Source organism: Camelus bactrianus, chromosome X, assembly GCF_048773025.1.
Source record: "Camelus bactrianus isolate YW-2024 breed Bactrian camel chromosome X, ASM4877302v1, whole genome shotgun sequence".
Taxonomy (NCBI): domain Eukaryota; kingdom Metazoa; phylum Chordata; class Mammalia; order Artiodactyla; family Camelidae; genus Camelus; species Camelus bactrianus.
Window position 1 is genome coordinate 100,374,889 of NC_133575.1, and position 24,641 is coordinate 100,399,529.

At 43.2% G+C, this 24,641-nt stretch overlaps 1 protein-coding gene across 1 annotated transcript; it reads left to right on the forward strand.

Moving 5' to 3' along the window:
• The first annotated feature begins 8,706 nt into the window (after positions 1-8,706).
• On the forward strand, positions 8,707-23,421 carry RBMX2 (RNA binding motif protein X-linked 2). The gene is made up of 6 exons (XM_010968433.3): positions 8,707-8,821; positions 9,017-9,132; positions 10,260-10,311; positions 11,799-11,928; positions 13,605-13,782; positions 14,237-23,421. Exons 1-6 carry the CDS (start codon positions 8,757-8,759, stop codon positions 14,737-14,739), a joined length of 1,044 nt encoding a protein of 347 aa, XP_010966735.1. The 5' UTR covers positions 8,707-8,756; the 3' UTR covers positions 14,740-23,421.
• The last annotated feature ends 1,220 nt before the right edge of the window (positions 23,422-24,641 follow it).

The window sequence follows — 24,641 nt, forward strand, 5'->3', positions numbered from 1 at the left end:
ATATAATTGAGTCTGATCACACTTTTTCTTCCTCCATAGCTTAATATTAAATGTCCACTTCTTTTCTTCCTAAGCCTCAGATACTAGCTTAACAACTAATCTCACATTAATTAAGTGTTTGCTTAATAACTGATTCTCAGTTACTATTATGGCTGCTTTTAATCAAGCAAGATGATCATATTTGGTTGAAGTGGAAGTGGGGCAGGCAAACTATTTTAGGGCCCAGCATACTTTCAAGGGAGTCAACACCCATTTAGGCTGTTTCTTATCTTTTGTTTCCTAACACATGAGATTCTAATTCTTTCAAATAGGGTGTTCTGATCCCCTATTTCTCATCCCTTGGATCTTAATTAGTTGAGGATTCAGAAGGGCCGGAGAAACAAAAGAGAAAATCATTACTACCTGCCATTCAGTTTAGAATAGAGCCCACTCCTGGTCTAAAGCTGCTGTCTGTTGGATACACTCATTGAGAACTTTTTCTGCACCACTTTGGGCCATGTCTCTGGTCATGAGTTGTGACTACCAGCCTTGCCCTTTCTTGGTCCTGTAGACCTGAGGTATCGCTGGGACAGGAGAAGCGGCAGTGAGCTGCATTCTGGTAAGTGTCTGCTTGAATCTTTGGTTGTGGAATTTTCCATTTTCCAGGGGTTGAGTTAGGCCAGAGTGTGGCAGGATTGCTGAGGCAGGTGAGATGAGCCCGGGGAGGGCGGCTGTGCAGGTCACTTCTATTTTAGATTGTATATCCATTTGCTCGGGTACATTAGAACTAATCTTTTGCCCGCTACTCTCATCTTGGATACCAAGAAGAGAGGGGTGGTGAGCAGAGTGGTTAGAAGCTTATTTACTCAGTTCAGGTGAGAGCACAAATGGGAAAGGTTAGTGTTTTAAGTGAGGGAGTGGAGAGCAAGGTGCAGAGTTGGAGGCAAACATATTCCAGGATGTTTTGACAGTCTGAGAGGGCCTTTGGCAGATGTCTCTCCGACAAAGGATCAGAAAGGCTGTGGCGTGGGGACTTGGTATTCAAGTTGCCAACCTGAAAACAGTTCTTATTCTTTGGGACATCCATTAGGAGGCTGGTTTTGGTTCCTTAGCACCTGGTCTAATTTTATACCTGGATCTAAGGTGTGCTTTTTCCCCCCCAGTCCTTGATTCCATGCATGGAGTCAAGATGGCCGTTTTCAAGCCCATGCTCAAACTCAAGAGCGCATCAGAATCCCCTGGGGTGGGGGAAATTGTTAAAACCCAGATTCTTGGGCCTCACCCCCAGGTCTGGAGTAGGCCCAAGAATCTGCATTTCTAAAAAGTTCCCAGGTGATGCTGATGCTGCTGGTTCCAGGACCCTACTTAGAGAATCATCACTCTAGTGAAAAGGTTCTTAACTTTCGCTGTGCAGTGGAGTCACTTGGTGATTCCAAAACTACTGACGTTTGGGTCACACACCAAGGGATTCTGATGTCATTAGTCTGGGGTGTGACCTCTGCATCTGGAATTTTAAAAGGTCCTCAGGTGATTCTAACATTCAGCCAGGGGTGAGAACCACTGTCCAATGGCAAAAGCGCAGGTTATGGGGTCAGGACAACTGGGGGCCAGCCGGAAACTATTTCTGTGCTTTTGTTTGGACAAATGATTCACCTCTCTGACTTAGCTTTGGCTTCTTCATGTGTGACATGGGGACAATACATTTCAGCACCATGGGGATGATAAAATGAGCTATGATGGATGTGAAAAGGCTTTGTGAACTGTGAAATGTCCCACAGGTATTTTTCTTGATTGTCTTCTAGCCGCTTGTTAATTAAAGGGTATATCAGATTGGGAACATTGGTATGACCTGAAAGCTTGGTATAACTGCAAATCTCAGGCCCTGCCTGAGACTTACTGAAGCACAGTCTGCATTTGAACAAGATTTCCAGGTGATCTGTATGCACGTTAAAGTTGTCCTGTCCTCTCTCCCACCTTCAGATGCCTGATTGTACTAGTTTCCTTTTGCTGCTATAACAAATAACTACAAACATAGTGGTTCAAACAACACAAATGTATTGTCTTATAGTTCTCAAGATCAGAAGTCTCAAACAGGTCTCACAGGGCTCAAATCAAGGTGTTGGCAGGGCTGCATTTCTTTGGGAGGCTCTAGGGGAGGATAATTTCCTTGCCTTTTTCAATTTTTAGAAGTTGCCCACGTTCCTTGGTTCATGGTGCATCACTCAGACCTCTGCTCCTGTAATCATATCTCCTCCTCTGACTCTGATCCTCTTGCTCCCTCTTTTGAAGGACCCTGTGATTACTTTGAGTCTACCTGGATAATCCATGATATCCCTACCCCACACCCCAATCTCACAATCCTTAAGTTAATCATATCTGCAAAGTACCTTTTCTTGTGTAAGGTAAAGTATTCACAGGTTCCGGGGATTATGATGTGCACATCTTTGGTGGCAGTGGGCCATTACTCAGCCTACCACACCAGTGTTCTCTGCTGCCCAGGTCTCTTCTCCCTCCATCCCTCAACAGATGCTCCTCTCAGTCTACTCTTCCTTGGCTCATGCCCTAGACATTTAATTCTTTTCTTTAAGCCATCAACAGTTTCCTGTTTTCCACCTTGTCCTTTTAGGAATGCATAAGCTGATTCAAACTAATCTGGGCAGCCTTGGAAAACATTGAGCTCTCTGTTATTGGAAATATGCAAACAGAGGATGAATGCTCACCTAGCAGGAGGGCCTTGGAAGGAGATCCTGCAGTGGTGCAAAACACCATTGTTCCCACTGAGTTGTCTCTCAGTCCCTACTCTGTGATGACAGAGCAAGAGGTTGGAGTGATGCAAGGAAGGGGTCACAAGGCACAGCGTGCAGACGGCCTCTAAAAACAGGAAAAGGCAAGGAAACAGATTCTTCCCCAGAGCCTCTAGAAAGAACCAGGCTGGCACTTTGATGTTAGCCAATTGAAGCTGATTTCGAACTTCTGGCCTCAAGAACTATCAGATAATAAATTTGTCTTGTTTTGAGCACTAAATGTGAGGTAATTTGTATGACAGCAATAGGAAGCTAATAAGCTGAGTTAAAGGGTTATTATGAGGAGACATTTCAAAAGCTGAGTCCTGGTTATATTGCTGCTTGGCAATGTCTACTGCCCAGGAGACATTTGGTGGCAGTACTACAAAGGTTGCTACTTAGCCAGGAAAAAGCTTGCCGGCCTGAGATGCCAAATGCCAATGACCAGGAAGCCCAGCAGAGGGCAGGCACTCTGCAGGGAGCAAGCAATCCTTGGAAAGGCTTTGCTCCTGTCTACCTATATACATAGGAAAGGTCTCTAAAAGGAAAGCTTTTCTGGGCACTTCTGGGTTGCTGTGATTGTTTTACATTACAGCTGTGCCCTCATGCAGGCCAGAGGGACACAGTGACTACCAAGATGTTTGAATCTGCCACTCAGGGCTCAGACCTTTCTTGCTCCTTTTATTTATTTATTTTGTTGGGACTAGTACATCAACATCCTTCCCTTCCCTACAGAGTAGGAGTTAGGTGATACGGCACACACTTTTGGGGGGGGGGCGTTAATGCCCATGGCTTGTGAAATGGGGTGGGGCGAAGGGAGAAAATACATATTCAATTAATATTTCTTGCTTTTTTCATTGAAGAATATACTTCAAGAAAGACTACGCTCAAGGGGCCATTCTAGCCTGAATTTTATTTGCAGCCCTCCAACTCTCAGGCAGTCGTTTCTGACTTTTTTCCTGAGGAAGATCTGGGGGTAAGATTTGGGAGTTGCAGAAGGGGTGAGGGGATTGTAACTGGGGGTATGCGGACTCTGAGAAGATTACTGTTTTTTTTTTAAATTGAATTATAGTTGATTTACAATGTTGTGTTAGCTTCTGGTGTACAGCATAGTGATTCAGTTATATACATACATATATTCTTTTTCATATTCTCTTTCATTATAGGTTATTACAGGTTATTGAATATAGTTCCCTGTGCTATACAGTAGGACCTTGTTGTTTATCTAAGATTATTGTTAATATTAGTAATATCTACCTTTTATCACACACACTTTACATGCATGATCTCATTTAATCCTCACCATAGCCCTGCGAGATGATAGTATCACCAATGCACAGAGAAGTTCATTGAAGCTAATTAAATTGTTCAAGGTTCAACAGCAAGAAAGTGATAGAACTGGGGTTTGAACTCAGGTCTGCCAAGCCTCAGAGTCTATATTCTTTTAACTCTGTCACTTGGTCTCTCCAGAATTGGAATGTTGTTACAGAAATGTAAGTTGCTGACCAGCGATAGAGTGAAAGCTGTGTGGCGTCATCCTATGGCTTTGAAAACCTGTGTCCAGCCTCATGAAGGACGCTGGCCCCCACCACACACAAGAAAAATGCTGCCAGCCTACATGAGACATCCTTGTGACTTGAGCCAAGACAGGCCTTCCTTGTGCTTTGTCTCTGAGTACTTGGCTTGCCCCTCAACTTGTCTCTTGATCAGGCTTCTCACTGCTTACAGACTGGACTCTGAACTTCTTAGCTTTATCTACAAGGCCCTTCATAAAATGGCCTGAACTCTTCCATCTTCATGGGATGCCTTGCCCCATTCCATTCCCTAGTCACACCACGTACTTTTCGCACTTTGATGCTCTGGCCTTTGATGGTTATTCTTCTGCTCGAAATGCTCACTTTGCATGGCACCCACCCTCTGTCTTCCATGTACATGGTGACTGCCTTCAAGACCTAGCTCAACTGTTACCTGCCTTTCTGTAGCTTTCCCCAACAATCTGCTTTCCACCCCAGCTCCATCTGATCCCCAGTAATCGAGTTAATCAACTCCTTATCTAGTTCAACAGCATTTCCCCTGTGCCTTCATTATGACACTCATCCCTTTGTATTATATTTATTCACACATCTGGTAACATTGTGAGCTGCTCAAAGGCAGGGACTGGGTCTTGTGGTCTTCTTGATGTTAGGTTGATCTTATTTATTTTTTATATATATTTTTAGCTTAAAAATGACCAGCATGGAACACCACCTCCTTTGTTATGACCCTGAGGCAAACTGCCCTCATATCTTGCCTGAATTGTTGCAGAGCTTCCTAACTAGGATTCCTACTTCTACTCTAGGCACTGCCCCCACTCCCCTGCCCTCTACTGCCACCAGTCTGCAGCCAAGGTGATCCTGCTAAAATTGTAAGTCAGATTAAAATCCTTTGTTGGCTTCTTACCTCACATTGAGTAAAATCCAAAGTTTTCACCCAACATGGCTGTGCCTGATCTGCTCCCTTGACCCCTGCTTATCTTGTGCATAGTGGCTAAGGGTACAGACTTTGGAGCCACACTACCTGGATTCAAATCCTAGCTCTACCATTTACCAGTTGTGTGACCTAGGGCAAGTAACTTAATCTCTCTGTGCCTCAGTTTCCTCATCTGCAAAATGGGGATAACAGTATCTACCTCAGGGTTGCTTTGAGAAGTAAATGAATTAATATGTGTAAAGTACCTAGAACAGTGTCTGGTACATGGTGGGTACTAAATCAGATTTTGTTAAATAAACAAAAATTTGTCATTCTCTCCCTTGCCTGCTCCTCTCCTCACTCTGGCCTTCTCAATCACACCCCTGCTCATGACCTTTGCATGTACTGTTCCAGTTGCCTGGAACACTCTTCTCCCAGATACCCCCAAGACTTGCTTCCCATATTCTTGTGGGTCTCTGCCTCCATATCATTTTATCAGGGAGGCCTTCTTTGACTGATCACTCTTTATAAAATAGTAACACTCTGTCACTCTCTGTCCCCTAATGCTGCTTTATTTTTCCTTCATAGCATTTATCACCATCAGATATATATTTATGTGTCTATTTTATTTCTTTCCCAACAAGAATGTAAACTCCATAAGAACAAGAACTCCACTTGCTTGTTTAACGTTATAATCCCAGCACTTAGGACAATATCTAGCATATAATAGTTGCTCAATAAATATTTGTTGAATGAATGAGTAAAAGACAAAAATGAGAAAATTGAGGTCATGCTTTCTCTGCCAAGATAACATGGACATGTGACAAAGTAAAAAATGTGATAAAGGTAAGATACCTGGACAAAGGTATGAAAATACTAACAGAATAGAAAGGAACGATGGGAAAATAAAAGCCCCTTTCCCCATACCCTCATGTGTTTCCCTGAAGGTAACCATAGTTGTGAGTATTTTCAGTTTCATTAACCAATAAGTGTATTGGTTGCTTGCTATGTGTGCAGGAAAGTCTCTGAAGTTTGAGGTGCTGAGAACTTAAAAATGCAGAGCCTTTACCTTCCAGGATCCCACAATCTTTTTGGATGAGGAGCGGGGAGAGGGGAAGAATATAAAAGGGCTGTGATGTGCTGCAGAATTCAGAAGCAGAGCCATCACTGCGGGCTGGCAAAGTCAGAAAGGTTTCCTGCATGAGAGATGCCTTGGTGGGAGTCTGGAGCCTAAGGCAGGTTTCAATCAGAGAGAGGCAGGTAGCCAAGGGGTATGGGGCTCTCTCAGAAGAGGTGTCTAGATTGGATAATGAAAGGGGCCCTCCAGGGAATGGATAGAAGTGTAGCCTGCCTGAAGTTGAGGCTTCATGGTGGGGAGCAGTGGGAGAAAAGACTGGTGAATAGGGGCTGGGGCAGTTGTAAGAGTACTGAAAGAGCTAGGAGGCATGTGATAATGACTCCAAACAGCACTGAGAGTAGACAAGATGTATTTTATAGACACTATAGGAGTGCAGTTATTAGGAATTGGTGATTGGATAGATATCTTTGGGTGAGGAGGAGAGAAGACTGACGTATGACATCTTGTTGTTGAACCTGGGCAACCAGGAAAATGGTGATGATATTGCCTGGAACAGAGAAGTCAGGAGAGAAAGCTGTGGTGGGTTGGTGAAGTGGAGAGTTGAATTTGGCTAGACATATTGTTCAGCCTTTCCTTGAATGTGGGAAGTGCCTTCAGTTTCCTTAGCATTGCCCACAGAACCTAGAAATGAGCTCTGCATACAATGGGTGCTAAATGAATGTTATTGGTGGAGAAAGGAGTAGAAGCTGGGAGAGCTGAAAATCTTCCCGGTTTGTCTGGGACATCTCCATGGGTGTGCTTCCAATTGGTAGGAATTGGTAGATAACATAATGCCTAGAGATATCTATAAGTCTGAGTGAAAAGGGGATGAGATCCAGAGGACCCTCTGAACTTAATGTGAGAGGAGGACCAGGGTTTGTCATTCAAGGTGGCCATTATTTGGTTGGTCTCACTCTCCTCTTTGGCTTCAGCTTCCTTCTGAACTCTGATGACTGAGGCCCAGATATTGCTCCAATTCTCTCATTTCACAGTCGCCTAAAGAATCCAGCCAGATAATGCTGCACACTAGTTTACCACTTTGCAGTGACTATTTCAACCCTACAACTAAGCAACGCAAGGTTTCTAGGAGCAGATAAAACTTGTATGCAATCTGTCACTGTTTGGTTTTCATTGCCAAGGTAATCCTACAAAGTTAATGAATAGCTGGGTTGGAGTTGGGGAGGGGAATGGACACAGAATGAACGAAGAAAAACTGTTCTTAGTGGGCAACCTCTGTTCTTCTTATTGGCAAGACACTTGATACACGATGAACCACTGAGGGTACAGTTGTCCCTCATCATCAAGGTGCTTTTATGAAGTGCCTAGTTTATGGGGCTCTGAGGTAGGCCTACATAGAGAACTACACAGCTCTGGACTTTCACTTTTAGATCACGCATGGTCTGAAACCAGATATTGATATGGACAGTGCAAGATGGATTCAAATCTTCAATATGGCTTAAATCACACATTATATGCCACCATCTCTTCTACAGGTTCCTGATTATTTCTGTAGTGAAACCTATCAAGCAAACATATCCTGTCTCCTCTATGATATTATTAGCTCCTTGAAGGCAGAGGACCCTATCAAACTCCTGTCTACAGACTTGCTGTACAGGACAAATACAGATGCTCAGTAAAAATGGATAAATCAACCAGACCTGCTAGTTAGAGGCAGAGAACCTTTCAAGAGAATTAACTCCTCTGAATTTGTTTCTTTTTCTATAAAATGGGGATAATTGTATCTATAGACTTTGTGGGGTTGTTGAGGATGGAGAGCCAATACATGTAAATTGCTTAGCACACAATCAAGCATTATCTGCAAGTGTTAGCTATGAATTTAACAATATCAATTTCTACCTCTTGCTTAAGTAGGAGAGACTATGGAAAAGGGGTAGCATCTTTCACACATACCTGGGTATTCAATTCAACCTATGGAGGCACACTGGTCAGTTGCCTACGCATCGGGATTTGCGAGACAAAAAAGATTTACCCTCTCACATATCTTCTTCACTTTCCTGCCATAACTCCTGAACAGGGATGCTCTTATCGGGGTGTGCGCATGAGCAACCGGCTGGGAGGGAAGGCCAGAGTGGGGATTTGCACTGGGAGAGAAGGCTGGGACTCAAATCGCGGTATCAGGCAGCTTTTTCGGTCTTAATTCAGCAGGCATTTATAGCTAACCCAATCAATACCAGGCGTCGTTCAGGAGCTGGTAGTCTTGTAACAGACCAGGCTCGCACTCTTGCCCTATTTCACAGACAGAGGAAGCGAGAGACTAGAGAAAAACTCTCCAGAAGAGCAAGTCCTAATCGAACGATGAAAGCCGCTTCCCCAGCGAGTGCGCAGGCGCCCCGCCCCCGCGCGGCCGAGCTCTTCCGGCGCACGCAAGCTCTGCAGGGACCAATGGGCGCGCGGCATCGGGGCCGCGCATGCGTCATGCAGCCTCTTCTGGAAGTCGCTTCCTAGTTGCCGAGCGCGAACCCGCGGAGATGAAGTAAGGCCTCAGGTTCTGTCTGAGCAAATGGGGACAGGCAGCTGGGGGTAGCCCACCGGGGCGAGGGTGGTTGAGCATCTGCGGGGCCGAGGGGCGGGAGTGGTGCGGGGACTAGAAAATTAGTCCCCCAGTTTTGTTCTCCTTTACCTCAGGCCGGGCCGCGCTTACTTGTCCTCTTTTCCGCCTCCTCTGCAGCCCTTTAACTAAAGTGAAGTTGATCAACGAGCTGAATGAACGTGAGGTCCAGCTGGGGGTGGCAGAGAAAGTGTCTTGGCACTCCGAGTACAAGGACAGCGCCTGGATATTCCTGGGTAAGGCCCGCATCTTTCTTCCGTAGGGCTCCTCATTCTCTCCTGGCCCGCTTCCTAACATTTCAGCATTCCCGCCTTTCATTCTTCCCGACATTCACCACCCTCTTTTATTTCCTTCCTCTGTCTGCCTGTAAATCCGTTTTCCATATCTCTTTTCTCCCCCAGTTCTAGTTTTCTCTCTGCCAAATCAGTGCTCATGATGAGTACTATCTGACGTTCACTGTGCTAAGAATCGTGCCACTTGATTTCTCAGAGACCGTTATTATCATTACCTCCTTCCCCCAATATACAGGGAAGGAAGCTGAGGTGCAGAGAAGTTAATGGGTTTCTTTCAGGTCACATAGCCAGTAAGTGAATCAGCAAGAACTATGGGACTCTAGAACTTATATTATAGTCTTAGCCACTATCCCATATTACTGCCAACTCCCTCCCCCACTCATTCCACTTTTCTCAGAATTTATTTTCCAAATCCAGTTAGCTCCTTCCTTCTATCCATGGCCGTATCACCATCCCTGTATTCACTTTGTCTCACATCTAGTAATTTGACAGTTTATTCGAAGAGGTTATTGCACCAGATATTGTGCTAAGCACTTTATATGCTTGTTTTAGTCTGTGAGGTGAGTACTGATACTCCTATTTTACAAATGAGGAAGGAAACATTTGCAGGGGAATTTATTTCCTATGAAATGCTTAACAATGAATTTATTTCCTATGAAATGCTTAACAATTGATTTTATAATCCTTAGTCTGTGTGAGGTGGGGCTAATATCTGCATATTTAAACTAATTTTAGATCTTAGCTGTGAATCTGTGGAGAAAGAGAAGACAATTTCAAGATTGTGGAAGCTGGGTATTATCTGCTTTGTCCATAAGATTTTGAGTGTGAGGAGGCTTAGTTTGGTTAGGGGTGACCCCGACCTTTCCACTCAAAGTTACTCACTCCTTTTTTCTGTACTACTGCTACATCTTATATGTGCTTCTGTCATTGAATCAGACCATGAGTTCTTTGAGGGCAAACCCTATGGCTTACTCTTCTTCATGCCCCCAGTCCCTGGCCTAGTACATGCATGGTACATAGTAGACATATGGTAAATGTTTGCTGAACTGAGATTTCTTTTTCTCTTCTAGGAGGGCTTCCTTATGAACTGACTGAAGGAGACATCATTTGTGTGTTCTCACAGTAAGTCCCCTTTCATTTCCTACCTTCTGGCTCATTAGAGTAGTTTGCTTCCAGAATGCATTTTGTGGCATCCGAAAAGCCATTTATTTGAATTCTGGGCTGACAAACCTCCCTGCATCGGGAGGGCTGAAGCTTTTGTTCTAGTCTTGATCAGTCCCAGGACATCGTTCTGGAACTCTCCTAATGTGGAAAATCCAAGAAGTTGGATGAATTAGGAGGCTGTCTTGGGGATTCTGGCCTGTTTTTATTTATTTTTTATTTTTATTATTTTTTTTTTTACTGAGGCCTACACTGGAACAGACTGGAATTCATTTCTAGTGTTTTCTGTTAAGTAAGATGCTAGATTTCGGGCCAAGGTGTATATATATATATATGTTCATGTTCTAACCTGTCCGCCAATTACAATTTTGGTTTTATGACTGTATTTTTAAATTTATGAAGCTTTAACTTTTTGGAATTAATCTTTTTATGAAGAATAATGTAGAATTTGTTCTATTTTCCATTTAATTAATTTCTGCTTTTATTTTTATTAACTCCCATCTGCTTTCCTTAGATTTGCTTTCTCTTATATTCATTCTTTCCTTTTTAACAATAAAATTCTTTAAGGTTACAAATTTTCCTGAGTGTGGTTTTAGCCATAACCTGTACGTTTTGGTATATGTTCTCATTTTTGTTATTTTATAAATTGTCTGCCATTGATTTTTTAAAAAAAATTTTGTTTCACTTTCTCTTTTGTCCAGTTGTTGCCTTTAGTAGGTTTCAAGTTCTAGTTAGTAGGGTATTTTTTGTTTTATTATTTCCAGCTGTATAACACTGTGATTGGAGAACATGGTGTGTGCTATTTTTGGAGATTATTGACGTTTACTTTGAGACCTAGTCTATAGTCAGTTTTAACACGTTTCATGGATTCTTGAGAAGAAATTGTCATATTTTTGTAAGATCAAATGTATCTATATACCTACTAGTCTGTGAATATTTGTTAACAGTATAATTGCTATATTATTAATTATGTTTATTTGTATTTATATTGTATAATTTTATATTAATTCCTCTGACCTATTTTCTCAATATTATATGTTATAAACTTAAAATGGTATGTTAATCTCATAACTTTCACTATTAGTTTCTCTCTGTATTTTTAATTAAATTTTTTTATTTGTTAATTTATGTATAAAATTTCATGACATACCTTTGTTATGTATTAGGACCTTTTTTCAGTGTAAAAGAGCCCTCATAGTCACATTTAAATGTTTTTTTTTCTGTTGTTGGCCTTGAATTCATCTTTGATCTTAATAGTATCACCCATGTTTTAATTGGCTGATCTTCATGTATCCTTGTCTAACTTTTTATTTTTAACCTTTCTATGTTAACTTGTTCTAGATGTGTCTCCTGTACAGACCATATAATTTGAATTTTGTTTTGTTATCCAATCTGAAAGTTTTTACATTTTAAATCAATAGTGTCTTACTCTTTTGTAAAATAAATAGATATGGGGAGATTGTTAACATTAATCTGGTACGAGACAAGAAAACTGGGAAATCCAAAGGATTCTGTTTCCTCTGCTATGAAGACCAGAGGAGCACAATTCTGGCTGTTGACAATTTTAATGGGATCAAGGTGAGTATGCTTACTAAGCAGGATGTGGCTGGACTTTTCCTGTGTGTAGGGGTTCGGTTTCATTTCCTACCTGATAGCCAAAGGCTCAAGGGCAGCTGGGGGTGTTGTGAAGGTTGCAGAGGTGTGGGGACATACTGACCAGGAAATGATCCCACGAAATAATTCCACTGGCTCATGACCCCACCAGCACTCATTCCTTTTCCCCAATCTCTTAGCAAACCATCTCCTCAAGAGCATAGGTACCATGCCGTCTGCACCCCACCAGGCCTCTGTTTCCCACCTTTCCCTCCTCACACTCCACTCTCATCTCTGATATAGCAGAGAACAAAGAGACTAGCAAAGACTGCCCTACCGTGCTGTCCCATGTCAGGGGGTTTGGGGCTTCATGGTTTCATGACTGAGGACATAGCCATGGATGTCTGTCATAAATCTCCACTGACTTAGCAATACTGGGACTTGGAAGTTCTCTAGTTAAAATCCGATGACAAATTCTACACAAGTAACTCATTCTGAAGTTTTCTTCTCCGTTCCCTCTCACCTCCATCCTTGTAAGTGAGACATTGGGCTAAGAGAAGGGGATGGGGCAAGTGAGGCTTATCTGTGCTCCACATGGTCCCTCTGCTCGTTTAGGAAAAGCCCTGCAGTTGAATGAGCATTGTCACAGGTTGGGGGGTGACTCTTGACCTGGAGAGTTTGTCACTGGTTGCACCAGTATGGAACAGCTAGAGATTATAGGACAGGGTGGAACAAGGTTCTAGGCTTAGTTTTTAAGAAAGTCAGCCATGAAAGGGAGTCACCATAAAAGGAAGGTTTTCAAAAATGTTTTGAAATGGGGAATAGAATAGATAACAGAAGGTGCTCAGGCATAAAGTAGGAATAACAACCTATCCTTGGATGGAACAGTGAAAGCCAGACTCTTCACATTTTGGATGACTTTGCCTCTAGAATAAGTATGTATCTGTCTGAATGTTTTTATTTTAAGTGAGGGGTTAATTTTTGATTCTTCACCTGATGAGTTATGATTTGCAGCAAACGTATCAGTGCGAGGCAGCTGTTCTAGTATGGTTGAGGGTAGAGCACGATTTGAGGGCTTCAGACAAAAGAAAGTCTTTTCTAGGTTCTTCCCCTCTCCCAACTGTTGGTCTGCCTTGGCCTCATCCTAATTGCGTGTCGAGAAAGCAGCTGTAGCATTGAGCTCCATTTCAGGAATTCCTTCTAGCTGCCAGGCTTTTTCATGGTGTTTCACTGTAAATTAATGTTACAGATTGAGGGTAATTCACTGTTTGTGCATCTAAATTCTTAACAGTTTTCCGTGCTGCTTGTGCTGTGGGGCAGTAATTCCCAGGTTTTTTTTTTTTTTTCGCTTCATGGCGCATGTAGAACATGAAGGTATTTGTATGGCACATGGGGGTGCACTGATGAGACTGCCTAGTGATGCTTCCCCGGGGGCTCCAGCTGCCCCAAGCCCCACCCGGCTGCCCTGGGGCCTGAGTGAATTAATGTGTAGGTATATGTGCTGTGACACACCTGTTAGGCAGGTCTGCTTTTGAGATTTTCCAAAAAGTAGAATTAGCAGGAGGGTAATGGGTATGGTTCAAACAATGGCTTTGTGCAGCTAAGTTCAGATAGTTTGATAGAAGGGCTGTCTTTGCTGAAGCATTGCCTGTCTGTCTTAGATCAAAGGAAGAACTATCCGGGTGGATCATGTGTCTAACTATCGGGCTCCTAAGGATTCAGAAGAAATGGATGATGTGACCAGACAGCTCCAGGAGAGGGGCTGTGGGGCTCACACCCCCTCACAGAGTTCATCTGAGGGCTCTGAAGATGACAAACCCACAAAAAAACACAAAAAAGGTAAAGCGTTAAGACCCAAGAGAAGATTCTGGGTTGTCTTAGTGTTTGCTCTTCCTAGCATTCACTGTGAGTTGGTAATCAGTTCTTAAGTCTGAAGGTGGGGCATGTGGGAACCTTACTTTAATTGGGAAAGGAGAGGTATCAGCAGAAGGCTAAGAGCATTAGGGCTGAATTCTGTCCCCTAAAATTTGTATGTTGAAATCCTAACCCCCGAGTACCTTAGAATGTGGCTGTATTTGGAGGTAGGGTCTCTAAAGAGGTAATTAAGGGTAGGATTTGCCTTATACAGCAACTTGACATATCAAGGGTAACAGACATCCATCCTGGCTTCTCAGAGGCACTTTTCTGGAAGTAAGAGACTGCTTCACGCTGCTGCCAAGGAGGCTTTCCTTTTGCATATCCTCCATCTCTTCGATCTCCCTTGTCTTACTGTTGTGCTCCTCTTTTCCTCCAGACAAAAAGGGAAAAAAGAAAAGAAAGAAAGACAAAGAGAAGACTGACCAGGAGGTACAGGCAGAGCAGCCAGCCTCCTCTTCATCACCCAGAAGCAAGACGATAAAGGAAAAGGATGACCCTGGCTCTAAAAAGCACAGCAGCAAGAAATCGGAGAGGGTTCCAAAGTCAGAGTCCAGGGAGGTGCGGAAGCCCCACCTCAGCTCCCCTGAGGTCAGGACAAGCTGCTCTGGCAGAGCAGAGGACCGGGAGAGGGAGCCAAGGAAGGAGAAGCCCAAGCATGAGCACAAGTCATCCAGCAGGAGGGAAGAAAGAGAAGAAAGGAACAGGGATAGAGACAGAGCTCGAAGCTCAGATGCACATTCTAGCCGGCACAACGGGCGTTCTGAGGGGCGTAGTCACAGAAGTAAAAGTAGGAGCCGAGATAAGTCCCACAGACATAAGAGGGCCCGGCACTCCCGGGACCGGGAGTCCTCTAATCCCAGTGACCGCAGGCATCACTGAAGCCACAGCCTGTTCAGCTGCTCGGTACAATTGGAAATGAACTGTGTTTTTAAAATGCAGTGAAATTCAGTTATGTTTTTACTATTTCTATATGTAACATCTCTGAGGCTGAATTCTTTCAATCCCTTGAGTATTAGAATCATTGGGAGAGCTGTGGTTTTAACAGCTAAATGTCCTGGATTTTTCAGCAAAACCCATTGTCCCTGGGAATATGCTTGGTGCTTTTGGTACTTACCAGAGTACGTATCCTAAATTTGGGTTCATAAATATGGTCCTTGAATTTGTGACCTCAGTTTATGATGAAATGGCTAGGAAAGGGGAAATACCAGTCAATTCTAGAATTCCAGTCTTTGTGCTAGATGTTTAGAACCCTTGCAGTGACCTTTCCAGTTGGCAAGTATAACCATAGAGTAGAGAAATGTGGCTTAACTAGGTTCAGACTGCTTGGTGTAAATGTGATCAGGATTCTTAACATCAGCCTGCTCCCGCCCCACCTCCCCTGCCCACCCCCTTTCTTTGAAATGTAAGAAATGATAGACATCTTTTTTTTTCCTTTTTCCTTTTTTTTTTTTTTTGGTTGATATGTCTCCACATCCTTTCCTTACAACGTATTTATCTATTTATTTTATTGAGGTGAAATTCACATAACATAAAATTAGCCATTTTAAAGGAAACAGTTCAGTGGCATTTGGTACATTCACAGTTATAAAACCACCATCCCTATCTAATTCTGAAACATTTTCATCATCCCAAAATGAAACCCTGTACCCATTAAGCAGCCACTCCCCATTCCCTCCTCCTTGTCCCTGGCAGCCACCAATCTGCTTTCTGTTCCTATAGATTTATGCATTCTGGACATTTCATCCAAGTGGAATCATACAACATGTGGCCTTCTGTGTCTGGTGCCTTTCACTTACTATAATGTTTTTGAGGTTCATCTCCATTGTAGCGTGTATCAGTACTTTTTTCCTTTTTATAGATAGTGTTTCATTGTATGGTTATTTCATATTTTGTTTATCCATTCCTCAGTGGATGGACATGTGGGTTATTTCCACCTTTTGGCTAGCCAGCTCCCTTTTCATGTTCCAGACATACCAGGCTGCTTTTGGGCTTAGTTTGCTTTTTGAGTAGCTGCTCTTACTGAGATGGGAACACTTTGTCAGCTCCGTTACATATCTCTCTGGTCTGCTTGGTAGTTCTTTTTTTTTTTTTAACATTTTTTATTGATTTATAATCATTTTACAATGTTATGTCAAATTCCAGTGTTCAGCACAATTTTTCAGTCATTCATGGACATATACACACTCATTGTCACATTTTTTTCTCTGTGAGTTATCATAACATTTTGTGTATATTTCTCTGTGCTATACAGTATAGTCTTGTTTATCTATTCTACAATTTTGAAATCCCAGTCTATCCCTTCCCAACCTCCACCCCCCTGGCAACCACAAGTCTGTATTCTCTGTCTATGAGTCTGTTTCTGTCCTGTATTTATGCTTTGTTTTTGTTTGTTTTTGTTTTTGTTTTTTAGATTCCACATATGAGTGATCTCATATGGTATTTTTCTTTCTCTTTCTGGCTTACTTCACTTAGAATGACATTCTCCAGGAGCATCCATGTTGCTGCAAATGGCATTATGTTGTCAGTTTTTATGGCTGAGTAGTATTCCATTGTATAAATATACCACATCTTCTTTATCCAGTCACCTGTTGATGGACATTTAGGCTGTTTCCGTGTCTTGGCTATTGTAAATAGTGCTGCTATGAACATTGGGGTGCAGGTGTCATCCTGAAGTAGAGAATTTTTGCAAATGAAACCGACAAAGGCTTGATCTCCAGAATATATAAGCAGTTCATACGACTCAATAAGAAAAAAATAAACAACCCAATCCAAAAATGGGCAGAAGACCTAAACAAGCAATTCTCCAAGGAAGACATACAAATGATCAAAAGGCACATGAAAAAATGCTCAATATCACTAATTATCAGAGAAATGCAAATCAAAACTACAATGAGGTATCACCTCACACCAGTCAGAATGGCCGTCATTCAAAAATCCACAAATGACAAATGCTGGAGAGGCTGTGGAGAAAGGGGAACCCTCCTACACTGCTGGTGGGAATGCAGTTTGGTGCAGCCACTATGGAAAACAGTGTGGAGATTCCTCAAAAGACTAGGAACAGACTTACCGTATGACCCAGGAATCCCACTCCTGGGCTTGTATCTTTTTCATTTGGAGAGAAATCCCTTATGAGCTTGATAGGAGCTAGTTCACAGGCCAACCCTTAATATGCCTGCTGAATTATTAAAATTGAATTTCTGACCCCGCTAAACAGAGAACTTTAATAATGACTGCACTAAGTTAGATTACCTGCTGTGTTAGTATGGGTCCTAGATTAGATGTGCAAGAGATTTTGGTGGGGTAGTGCCCATGAAGGAAAATGGAGCAGGAGCTGGAGGAGTCTGGGAAAGCTGTCAGACTATGATATAGGTCTAACTTCTGGAGAAGAAAGGAAAAGAAAGAAGGAAGGTGGATAGGAAAAGTCTTAGATTGCTGTGGAGTTCTCAGAACATTTCAGCAAGACCGATGGTGAGTGCTTGAACCAAAGTCACCTGTCAGAGTAATCCGATAGATGAGCCTTGGTAGCAGGAATCCTTGCTGTTGGGCCTCCATCAGCCGTTGTGGCCACTCTGCTTATGTGTCCATCATGCCAGTTGTGTGGTCACCACTGACAAAGGCCCCTGCACCTGGCTAAGTCATTGTATCTGCTTCGTGGTTTAGTGCCTCTTCCATGGTGGATGCTCTCTGATGGGTGATAACATGTGATGCAGAAATCTTCACACTTTTGCTGGCTCCCTCATGTCAGTCCATAGCCTTTGCACCAGACCTCCTTATCTCTGATCTTCCAGCCTTTTCCTTCCAGGCTCCCAATTGGACAGCCAGGCTGTTGGCCACTGTCCAGGAGTCTGTATATTTTCAGTAAACATTGTCACTTCAGGCCACTTCTTCCATACCAAGTTGAGTGCACTGCTTGCTGTTCCATCCATTGGAAAATTTTTCCTTCTCCACCCCTGAACGTATCTGCTAAAATACAGAGACCACTCGTCTTCATTTTGTACTTACTGAGCTGCTGACCCATTTGTAAATCCAGCTCATGCTCTTTCCTCCTCTTCCAGCTGGTCATATAGGAACCCTCATATGGCCATAGGTGCAGAGATATCATAGGGGCTGCTACTCCACATCTTTCAAGTTTTTAGTAGTGGCACATCTACTTCATCTCCCTGGGATATAATATTTTTGATTTATGTATCAATTAGGGTTTTATCAGAGAAAGATTTACATACATGTCTGTATCTACATATGCCATATATATATATATATATATATATAGCAAATAATTGGCTTATAGAGTTGTTGGGGTTGGTTAGGCAAGCCTGAAATTCATAGGGAAGGCCCCGGCAAGCTCGGAACTCTTGGGCAGTACCTGATACTGCAGTCCACAGGCAGAATTTCTTCAGGGAAATGTTTTGCTCTTAAGGCCTTCAACTGATTGGATGAGGCCCACCCAGATAATGGAGGATAGCCTCCTTAAAATCCACTGATGATAGATGTTAACCATATCTACAAAATACCTTCACAGCAACACCTAGATTAGTGTTTAATTGACTAATTGGGTCAAGTCGACACGGGAAAGGAACCACCACAATTTACTCTCTTGTCCTTGGTGAGGTGGGGGAAGTTTCAGAGGTTTCCACTTGGCTTTCCTCACTGTGACAGCTCCTACCCTACAAGCCAAGGACCCACGTGAAGAGTCACTCCCAACCACCAGTTCAATTCCAGTTACACACTTGAGGACTAGGAAATGAGCACTGGGTAGGTCTGCAGGTCCACTGTGAGTCCTCTTAGCCAGGACTTCAGTTGTTACTTGGCCCCGGGAGCCCCCTGGGTGGTGGTAATGTGTCAGGTCTCTAGGTATCAATGTCAGCTTTGATCTTGAGTCCAGTATTCCTCAGACATCTGGCTTTTCTTTCCCCTGTATACATACACCCAGGTAAGTGGCTGAAGGTCCATCTGGGTGAAGTACTAGGGGAATCATATACTTGCCATTGTCCATCCTAGGGGCCCCACTACCTCTTCCAGTTCTGAAAATGGATAGACATCTGGAAATTGAGCAAGGAATTAGGACTTTTTATTGGGGAAACCTCCCGCAACCCTCCTTATTGGCCCTCAGCCTGCAGAGGAGGCCTCCTCTGAACCTAGTGATGGTGGTGCCCCTCTCACCAGTGCCTTCCTGATGGCCTCAGTGAATGGAATGTCTCCTGGGCCCTCCTGTGGAACACTACCCTCTGGTGGGGTTTTTGACCTCATGTAATCTCTCCACTCCGGCATGCCTACTTCCCTCGGCCTTTTCATTCTTTCCTCTGGCCTTTGCCAGGATAGCTCAGATATTTCTACTTTGTCTAGTGGTGGCCATCACTTTTTCCAGGCCTCTAAGAGCCATGTTAGTTAGTAGAGACTTCTCATCCCCTGTGGTCCTGGCCAGGGGGTTGAATCCTGTATCCTGAGAAAGTGCTCCCCACTCTGAATTCTGGCTTTTGTGGCCCTCTGGAAACAGCGCCCTTGAAAGCCAAACCCAGTGTTTCCTACGCTCCTGTTGGTAACTGCCAGCCAGTTCTTGCAACTGTTTGGGGGTATACTCTCTCCTTTATTAGGCCCAGCCCTTCCTCAGCCAGCTAATGCTGAGATTTAATCCTAGTTACCAGTTTGATAACCAGGAGAGGGGTTGGACACAGCTCAGAGTGGGGACACCGATTACTTGGTGCGGGGAGCACCCACTGTAGCATCTTCCAGCACAGGGGAAGTGCTAGCTCTTATTCCGGAAGAGTGGCCCCCGCCCTCTGCAAACTGAGGGGTGGGTGGGGGTGTCTGCAGAGCCAACACCTTCAGGGGTGTCTGGCCAGATGTTCCTACCCCATGTCTCAGGGTCCCAGGATTTTCCAACCATATGAAGTCACGTGGCCCTGACTGCAAAGCAGACCTGGATCATATTAAACACTGAGTATTTAATCTCCCTGTAGTTCTGCCACTTGCATGGCCTCTTTGTTGCTCCGCTGTGTTCACTCCTCCACTGCAGGAACTAAGGGCCTCTTTGGAAGCTCGGCGGAGGCCCTCTGGCTCTCACACTTAGCATGAGCTATTTATTAACTGTGATCCATTTCTCATTACCCTGCTGCAGGGCATCAGTACAACCTAACCATATCCAGGCATTTCCACTGTCTGTTCTTATTCCCGCTCCCCCTAGAGTTTTCAAAAGTCTGAATCACCACATTTGCAAGACCCTTCTGTCAGTTTTCCCAGGTCATCTCCAGAGAAATCTGTAGCAGTTGGACACACCATGCCTGGGACTGTCCATGCCTCACGTCCCCCTCAGGACAGTGTCCATTTTGCCCACTAAATGGTGACTAAAGCTGTCCCAGAGCCCATCTCACACAGGCTGTTCTCTTGGACCATCACTGGCACCCTTTGTGATAGTTTGGGTCCCCTGAGAAGCAGGCGCCAAGATAGGATTAGATATATAAGAGATCTATTAGCATAAATGCCTGTGAGGGAAAATGAGGAGGAGTCAGGGAGAGCTGTCGGACTAGATGCAGGTCTAACGCCACTGGAGGAGAGAGAAGGAAAGAGGAGTGGGTAGGCAAATGCTTAGACTATGTGGTGCAGTTTTAAAAACATTTTGCAAAGCAAATGTCTTTCAGGAGAGGCAGTCCACCACAGGCCCTGAGCATCCCTGCACATTCTTGGTGAGAGTCTTTAAAGCAGAGCTTATCTGTCTCTTGATACTGAGCTGTTTGTGTAGGGCATGGTGACCACAGTGTGACTACCATTTAATATCTTGCTTCCCAGGGGAGGAGCACTGGTTTGTTTACTCATTGCTCAAAAAGTCCCAGGCCCTTGACCCTGGGTTCCTTAGCTGTGATGCAATCCACTGCATAGGCAGCATCCATCCGAGCCTGTTGCACTCCCTGTGGGACTTGGGGACAGGGCAACTGGCAAAACTCTGCTGATACTCATGCTGTTTGCTGTATTGTATTAAACTGTCTTGTTCTCCCCGTTGAGTCTCACTGTCTACTTTCTGCATCTGTGAAGTAGTGTCAGGTCCACTTGCTATCCTTCATGAGTGTGGGCTTCTTCCCCAGCAGCATCCCTGACTCAAAAGTCACCTGTTTGGGGAAGTCCTGTGTCTTGCAGGAATGACCTGTCTTAATATCTCTGCTACACTTTGTCATTGGCTGAGAGCAGACCATGGGAAGTTTGGCTTTGGTGAAGATGCAATGATAGTGGAAAATAAGGCAGTGTTGTATTTCAGGAGCTCAGTGGCTGCAGCTGTCAGTCACTCATACTCCCTGCAGTTAGAGAACTGAGAGGCACAAATACACCCTGCACTGTGCCCCTCCTGAAACAGCCAGCCAGCCACTGGTTTTCGTTCATCTTTGATAACAGTGATGTTTACTTGTTCCTTTCGTGGGTTCGCCTCACAGAAGGCAGTTGGAATTCATTGGTGAGCAAATTCCCAGTGACTTCAAAGCTCAACAGCCACAGTGAATGAAGAGTTCGTTAAGAATACTTTATAGTTCTTGGCATATCAGTATTTCTTTTATGTGGCCCAAGTAATACCCCAGTCTGTCTGTCTCTTTTTGCTTCCTCTAACCTGTTGGAGCATGTACCTGATAAGGGTCTGTCCTGGCAGTTTCTGGACTCATTGAATCCTAAATTGGAAGTAACCCTTATCTGGACATGTTCTGTAAATGTGTTTTGAAGCTTTTTGAAAGGAATAACCTGGTCATTGTCTAAATGGCATTCTAGCGAAGTGTAAAGTGTCTTCTAAGTTTATATTTGGGTGTGATTATTTGCACTGAAAGGATTTAACCTAGCATCCTTCCTTTACTAAATAGGTAGCCCCTGATTTCTGCAAGTGTTACTGCAAACTGCATCATAAAATCAGTAACAGGAGGTCATCTTTTTCAGTAGGAAATAATTATATTTGCAATAAGCATTTGGCAATTTGTAAACTAAGTATACCCAACTGCATGTCATCAAAGATACATTGGTCCCTAGATGAATCATTAAAAATACTGAAATTATGTGCCAAGTCCTATAAAGGGGCAAAAGCATATGACACATTTTAATTAAGTTATTCTAAAGTTTATGGCTGTCACCCAGCTATACAGCTATTGTAATTGGATATTTAATCTAAGGCCAATATTTTGTCTATAATGAGCATCAGTCAAAAATTTGGTTACCACTTGCCAGCTTGGAAGGTAGAAGAGTACTCTGGGGATGACTGAAGATGACCTACTGTCTTTAAAGAAGCAGTTTAAGAAAGTCTGAACTAATGCTTTCTTTTTTCTCATGCCTCATAAGAAGCTAAGGCATTTGATATCGTTCCATTTACCACAGGTGAGTGTTGTAATTGGCTTAATAATTGTTGGTGATGATTGTGATGTTTCTTCAAGAGAGAGGGATTTATTAGCAGCTAACAACAGCAAAAACCCTTCATGATTATTAATTTAAATCTCTAAGTCCTTTGGATTTTTATTAGTATACCATATGATTGCCAAATCATAGTATACCATGTAATTGTTATCAGAGTACACATCCTATTTGTGTGCTGATTTTACTTATTTTATATGTGCATTTCTGTGTTTATATTGTCACTACCCTTGTCATTTCCAGTGGCTGTACAGCATTCTTTCCTGATAATACACCACACCAGTCCCTCACTTGAATTGTTTTGATTTTTCTTCATAATTAATAGTACTACTATGAACAGTTTTATACAGTCTTCAATTTTTTTCATTTTATATTTTTCCCCTGGACCACATTCCCCAAAGTGGAATTACCGGGTCCAAAAGTTCAGCTAGAACCATAGCCTGTCTTACTTATTGTTAGTGCTTTTCAGAAAGATCAAATATGTGGTACTATCAGCACTGTAGAGTTGAAGTGTAATTATTTCCCTACATTCTGGGCAACACTGGATTTTATGATTTTATCCCCTTTTTCTTCTCTGAAAGGTATATTGTGATACCTTCAGGTTATTCTAATTTGAATTTTCTTTCATTGCAAGTGAGGCTGTGTATTTTAGTGCTTTCATCTTTTTCTTTAAGTGGTTCCATCTTCAAGGACTGTAGATACCAGCTCATACATTCTTAATGTATTTTGGCTGGCAGGCTTCGAACAGCTATGGTAGGCGCCTTTCCTCCCTGGTATTCATTCACCTTTTGATATTTAGTTCACTAGACAAAAAAGCATTTTTTTAAAATGAGGACTAATTTTATTTGAAGCTAGAAATGCAACCACAGAAACAGACCCAAGCAGTGACATCAGGAAATAGTAGCTGTTGAATAGCATGTTCCCATTCTCTCTCTCCTTCATTCTCATCTCCCTCCCTCTCTCTTTTATGCCTTTTTGACGGAGGCTATTCACTTAGACTTCTTTCTAAAGTCATACAATAATACACTGTCATCCATAGACTATCTGGGGAAGGATACTTGATCCAGTGATAGTAGAGAACGCTTCTGGAGAGGAGAGGGGAAGAGCCTTACTTTTCACTGTACCTTTTGTCACTTTTCAGTTCTGAACTAGAGTTGTATTACTTTTTAATAAAAACAAATTAAAGCCATATATGTAAGATGAGTGTTTGTCATTATTATGGACCTTTAAAAAATAACTTCAAATTTATGCTGCTGCATGTGATGAACTTCAGTATGTGAGGGCAGAAGTGAGTAGATGAAGGCAGCCAAATTTGGGTAGATATGATATTTGGGCAGAACTGCCTGCCATTCTATTTACTAGAGTTCAGTTAACATAACATTTATGGACTACAGGTACTGCATAAAGGAAATTTACTGGCCTAGAACCATTTCACTGGGGCATTTTGGATAAGACAGAGACCTTCCACTGACCTAAATTCCTGGATAAAGTTGGAGTATGAGGATGACTGGTTGAGTGGTTGTCTTTATGTTTACTGAGTGGATAGAGGAAGGCTGGACTGCTGGTTTCAGTACCAGAGTGGTGTTTCCATCCCACGGAAGCAGTTTCTAGCCAAGCACTATTTGAGGCCAGCTGGCAGGTGTAGGTTCTGATTTGCTTTTTGTGACTCGTTAACTTCGGTGTTCTTGATGGGGCCTCTCCTTTCTCCATCAGTTGAGTTTTGGGAAGTGCAGGGGCACAGGTATGACTGGAAAGCATGAGCCCCCCGCCCCCCACGTTGCTGGTTCACGTTATCTTAAAGGGGCCAAGAGGATGCCTAGAGGCTTCAAAGCCCCTCTGAGGAGTCAGATCTCTGCATCTCTTTGCCACCCAATGTGTTTGGGGATAGGCTTTGGAAATGAACTTTCAGGGAACCCTTCGACCTAATCTGAATTGGCTAGTGTCCCTGAGGCTGTGTAGTAATTAGACTTGCACTGTCCATTAAGGGAACCACTAGCCACATGTGGCTATTTAAATTGAAATGAAGTGAAAACTTGAGGTCCTCAATCATACTAGTGACAACAGCCACATGGGGCTGGTGCCTACCGTACCAGACTGAGCATGTATAGACTATTTCCGTCGTCATACAACACCCTATGGGACAGTGCTGAACTAAGTCGTTCAGGTATGGCAGCACTGCTTGCAGCTGTGCGACCCAAGCTGAAAGCCTTCCTGGCACTTTCCAGGCCTGTCTACTCCTGTCCTTTTGAGGATTGCCTCAATCCCAGTTCCTCCAGGAAACTTATCCTGATCACTCCAGCTCACAGCAATGGCTCCCTTCTTTGAACCCCTAGAGCACCCAAAATATGTGATGACACGCTGTTTTATTGGTGTCACACTTTTGCTTCTAAGTTAGTCTTACCTTCCCAGCA